Genomic DNA, 6,000 nt, shown 5'->3' with positions numbered 1-6,000 from the left:
CGGTGTTGTATCTCGCTTTCCAGTCCTCCGTCCCTCTGTAAGTACGACCCCAGTTATTTAAATTTGCAGACCGATTTCAGCTCATCATCCTGGATCTTGCAAGACCTCATCTGCATATCCTTCAGTGCTAAATATTCTGACTTCATCCTGCTAATTTTCATCCCTCTTTCATCTACATCTACATCTACATGACTACTCTGCAATTCACATTTAAGTCTTGGCAGAGGGTTCATCGAACCACAATCATACTATCTCTTTACCATTCCCTTCCCGAACAGAAAAAAAACGAACACCTAAACCTTTCTGTTCGAGCTCTGATTTCTCTTATTTTATTTTGATGATAATTCATACCTATGTAGGTGGGGCTCAACAAAATATTTTCGCATTCGGAAGAGAAATTTAGTGACTGAAATTTCGTAAATAGATATCGCCGCGACGAAAAACGTCTTTGCTTTAATGACTTCCATCCCAACTTGCGTATCATATCTGCCACACTCTGTCCCCTATTACGTGATAATACAAAACGAGCTGCCCTTTTTTGCACCCTTTCGATGTCCTCCGTCAATCCCACCTGCTAAGGATCCCACACCGCGGAGCAATATTCTGACAGAGGACGAACGAGTGTAGTGTAAGCTGTCTCTTTAGTGGAGTTGTTGCATCTTCTAAGTGTCCTGCCAATGAAACGCAACCTTTGGCTCGCCTTCCCCACAATATTATCAATGTGGTCTTTCCAACTGAAGTTGTTCGTAATTTTGACACCCAGGTACTTCGTTGGATTGACAGCCTTGAGAATTGTACTATTTATAGAGTAATCGAATTCCAACGGATTTCTTTTGGAACTCATGTGGATCACCTCACATTTTTCGTTATTTAGCGTCAACTGCCACCTGCCACACCATACAGCAATCTTTTGTAAATCGCTTTGCAACTGATAGTGGTCTTTGGATGACCTTACTAGACGGTAAATTACAGCATCATCTGCGAACAACCTAAGAGAACTGCTCAAATTGTCACCCAGGTCATTTATATAGATCAGGAACAGCAGAGGTCCCAGGACGCTTCCCTGGGGAACACCTGATATCACTTCAGTTTTACTCTAGTGCCTTCCTCCAATCATGTAGCTTTTCCTCAAGTCTGTTAATGTCAATAGGCACTGTTCCATTTAAAAAAAGTTTGTTTGCACAAAAACATTTCTGCAATATTACCGGTGCAATTTCAGGTGGTTTCTCTTGTGTAACTTTGCTGGTACCGTATTCACAATTTTCGAATACATTTCATCATTATGTATTAGCTTGTAGGGCGTGCCTTGTACCGTAAACAGCAAAAATACATGAAACTGGGCACCCGGCAGTGAACGCTGAAGCAAAATCCGTGCCGTGTAAAAATGGCCTGAGTAACGCGTGTATCAATGGGGAGGTAGCCGGAAGCGAAGGCCGGCCGCGACGGTCCGTGGCCGGGAGGAGTGGTCCGGCCAAAACAAGGGCGCGATGCGGCTCTGCGCGGTAGCGGGTCACGGGAGCGGCGACTGTCGCTCGCGCATGCGCAGTCCCGTTCCCTGGCAGAAGCGTCAGTGGTGGCGGCGGCTGCGGCCCGGCCGCAGTGTGTGCGCGATGGTCGACTCTGCCGGTTCGCTGCGGCCGCGCCGCTTGCTGCAGCTCCACGTGCCCCGCCGGTGAGTGCGCACACGGCTACACTCGCCAGCCTTCTGAGAACATCCTCGGCACATCACTACACAGTGCATGGCAGAGGCTAATCCTGACTGACCTTGTCCCTCTTCTACACATTGCGGCCAAAAATGAGCCTTTATCGCGCTGTACATACTACGATCTCATCTTGTGCTTTCGGTCCTTCTGGAACACACAGTGTGTTTGTGTGATGACGAGACAACCCCCCCCCCCCCCCCCCCAAGGATGTTGAACATATACAGATGTATCAGTTTGATGGTATAAGTAATTTTCATATTTTGGATTCTTTCGTCAGTTCCTGGGAGAACAATTTCAATATATTATTCGTTGGCAAACAAATAAACTACCTTTGTACTTATTTCGAAGCGGTCTTCGGCTCACTGGGCCATCGTCAGTAAAGAACTGAATTAAGGAAATGGAAAACGTTCTAAGTGGAATTTTTTCACAAAACGCGGCTTCACTGCTGTTACGTTCTCGGTACTCCGTTGCATGTCGCTACACTTGATCCAAGTGTCGTACGGAATGTTTCAAATCATTACTAGCTGCCGCACGATCCTTATGTCACGCAATGGTACTCAATTGAGCCTGTGACGATTTGAAAACATAACACATAAGTTTTTGGTGAGTGGGCACAGAGTTTTGAGCTGCAAACGGATTTTCCAATGGCTAGGAGACGAAGAATTGGAGGTAAGGCTTTTCTTTGTTCCACAAGATTTGCACAAAATTGTTGACTCAGTTACCGCTATGAACCCATTCCACGCAATGCCGCTCCATACAACTGACCTCTTTTATTCTAAAGACGCTGCCGAAATTTGTAGTCAGTGCAGGAGTGTAAGATTTCCAAATGCTGTATGATCGAATTGTGTAGTACTATTTTCAAATAGCTAGTAAAAATTCTTAATCTAAACAGAAGCATAGAAAAAATGTCAATGTGTTCAGAAGAGGAAAGACCATGAGTCATGTATGCCATACCGTACTTCGTCTGAAAGACCAGCCACGTTTATGAAATACGAAACAGAAAGACCTCTTAACAATGTTGCCATTTCTTCCTCAACGGCACAGGGAGTTTTGCAGTAAGCTTTGCACCATCTAAACCCAAGAATGGAATTCTGTATGAAACAGAAGTCAAATCTGAGACTTCTTTTCTTGGATTTTTTTTTACTCTCTTCTATAAAATTTAAAAGAAATGAGACATAGTTGTTGTAGACTACGTTTCTAATAGTGAAATAATACTGCTGTATTTGTGTTATCCAAGTGAAAGGTCGGAAATTAAGGAGGGCTGCAACATCTATAAGATTATTACACAATGTCCGTCCAAAAAGTTCCGAGACGGATTTTATGGCTGGCGTAAAAGCGACGTCATCGCAGTAACTGCGGTGGTAGCTTGAACTAACAAGTTTAAACAACAAATGTGAAATCGATCAGCCCACATCCACTTGTGGGCAAGCAGTGTTGCGTAGAGCACGTGCCGAGATAGTGTGTCAACGTTGGTGTTTCACAATTCGCAATGGAGCAACATTTTTAAATCAAGTGTTCAGGACATTCTACATTCTCCAGAACGTTTTGAAGAAGAGGAAAGTGTGTCCAAAGTTTGTCCCTCACACCTTGTCTCCCGAACAAGCCTGGATACATTCCAAGACTTGGCTGATGGCTCTGAGCACTATGGGACTTAACATCTATGGTCATCAGTCCCCTAGAACTTAGAACTACTTAAACCTAAGTAACCTAAGGACAGCACACAACACCCAGTCATCACGAGGCAGAGAAAATCTCTGACCCCGCCGTGTATCGAACCCGGGAACCCGGGCGTGGGAAGTGAGAACGCTACCGCTCGACCACGAACTGCGGACAGACTTGATTGAAATTCTGTTCTAGAACAAATAATCAAATTTAACAAGATCTGGCATTATCAATATCAACCCACCGAAAAACGTCAAAGTGCAAAAATGCATATGATAGGTCAATGCTCTGATGACATAACCGACTTTCAAGCTAACGTGACGAGCGAGATAAACAACATCCCAAAAGATAATTTTTTCTGACAGCTTCACGTGGTTATATGAGTGTTCTGTGCCTCGTGCTCAAGCTTTCTTTTCTATATTATTTTGTTTATCCCGTCTTGAAACTCATTTGGACCGTCAAGCGCCGCGATTGACGTAGACGTTACTTTCAGCACCAGGAATCACTTGTCGTGAGTTTCCATCTGCTGAGCACTCGTGATATTTTTTCAAGTCTGTGAACAGACAAGAGGTATTCTAAGATAATTAAACGCTGCAGAGACAGTTGGGTCATAGGAGCCAGTGATCCAGTTGGAGGAATTACGTTACACGATTTTAATGAGGGTTCAAATCGCTCTGAGCACATTGGGACTTGACATCTGAGGTCATCGGTCCCCTAGAACTTAGAACTACACTACTGGCCATTAAAATTGCTACATCACGAAGATGACGTGCTACAGACGCGAAATTTAACCGACAGGAAAAAGACGCTCTGATATGCAAATGATTAGCGTTTCAGAACATTCACACAAGGTTGGCGCCAGTGGCGACACCTGCAACGTGCTGACATGAGGAAAGTTTCCAAACGATTTCTCATACACAAACAGCAGTTGACCGGCGCTGCCTGGTGAAACGTTGTTGTGATGCCTCGTGTAAGGAGGAGAAATGCATACCATCACATTTCCCACTTTGATAAATATCGAATTGTAACCTATCGCGATTGCGGTTTATCGTACCGCGACATTGCTGCTCGCGTTGGTCGAGACCCAATGACTGTTTGCAGAATATGGAACCGGTGGGTTCAGGAGGGTAATACGGAACGCCGTGCTGGATCCCAATGGCCTCGTATCACTAGCAGTCGAGATGACAGGCATCTTATCCGCATAGCTGTAACGGATCGTGCAGCCACGTCTCGATCCCTGAGTCAACAGATGGGGACGTTTGCAAGACAACAACCATTTGCACGAACAGTTCGTCGACGTTCGCAGCAGCAGGGACTATCAGCTCGGAGACCATGGCTGAGGTTAACCTTGACGCTGCATCACAGACAGGAGCGTCTGCGATGGTGTACTCAAGGACGAACCTGGCTGCACGAATGGCAAAACGTCATTTTTTCGGATGAATTCAGGTTCTGTTTACAGCATCATGATGGTCGCATCCGTATTTGGCGACATCGCAGAGAACGTTCATTGGAAGCGTGTATTCATCATTGCCATACTGGCGTATCATCCGGCGTGATGGTATGGGGTGTCATTGGTTACACGTCTCGGTCACCTCTTGTTCGCATTGATGGCAATTTGAACAGTGGACGTTACATGTCAGATGTGTTACGAGCTGTGGCTCCACCCTTCTTTCTATCCCTGACAAACACTACATTTCAGCAGGATAATACACGAATGCATGTTGCAGATCTTGTAAGGGCCTTTCTGGGTAGAGAACATGTTGGACTTCTGCCCTCGCCAGCACATTCTCCAGATCTCTCACCAATTGAAAACGTCTGATCAATGGTGGCCCAGCAACTGGCTCGTCACTATACGCCAGTCACTACTATGGTTGAACTGTGGTTTTGTGTTGAAGCTGCATGGGCAGCTGTACCTCTACACACCATCCAAGCTCTGTTTGACTCAATGCCCAGTCGTATCACGGCTTTTATTACGGCCAGAGGTGGTTGTTCTGGGTACTGATTTCTCAGAATCTATGCACCCAAAATGCGTCAAAATGTAATCACATGTCAATTCTAGTATAATATATTTGTCCAATGAATACCGGTTTATCACCTGCATTTGTTCATGGTGTAGCAATTTTAATGGGCAGTAGCGTACATAAACCTAACTACCCAAGGACATCCACACAGATCCATACCCGAGGCAGGATTCGGACCTGCGACCGTAGCAGTTGCGTGGTTCCGCACTGAAGCGCCTAGAACCGCTCGGCCACGGCGGCCGGCTTCATTCAGGGAACCATGCTACCATTGTGCTATAATGTTTCACGCAGGAACCCTGAAAGATTATGACTGGACGGGTATCTGAACCGTATTCCTCTAAAAAAAGTAACTATTTGATCACTGTGCAATGTTGCCCATCCGTCACTCCCCCTTTCCCCACCCAACCCCACGCCATTCTTTCTTCTTACAGATTTTGTTAAAAAAAATTTTTTTATCTTCTTATCTTTTTCGTAACTTGCTTATAGATCTTTAATTACGTTCAGTGATAAGTTAGTTATACTTTTTTGGGATCATGGAGAAAGGAAACTAGATTCTATGAAATGTTCCCAAAGGTTTTTCACCAGGAATACCCTCCGCTCACCGGGATGGACAA

The 6,000-nt window shown here is 45.1% G+C and overlaps 1 protein-coding gene across 1 annotated transcript in view; it reads left to right on the top strand.

Moving 5' to 3' along the window:
- Positions 1-1,572: 1,572 nt before the first annotated feature.
- LOC126354621 (heparan sulfate 2-O-sulfotransferase pipe) overlaps positions 1,573-6,000 on the top strand; it is a 240,771-nt gene continuing 236,343 nt past the window's right edge. The window contains exon 1 of the mRNA XM_050004385.1: positions 1,573-1,672. Coding sequence (XP_049860342.1) covers positions 1,611-1,672 — 62 coding nt within the window. The 5' untranslated portion in view covers positions 1,573-1,610. The remainder of the gene's footprint in view (positions 1,673-6,000) is intronic.

The sequence above is a fragment of the Schistocerca gregaria genome, chromosome 3, assembly GCF_023897955.1.
Source record: "Schistocerca gregaria isolate iqSchGreg1 chromosome 3, iqSchGreg1.2, whole genome shotgun sequence".
Classification (NCBI taxonomy): domain Eukaryota; kingdom Metazoa; phylum Arthropoda; class Insecta; order Orthoptera; family Acrididae; genus Schistocerca; species Schistocerca gregaria.
The sequence above is the reverse complement of the archived record's forward strand: the minus strand, read 5'-3'. Positions and strand labels throughout refer to the sequence as shown.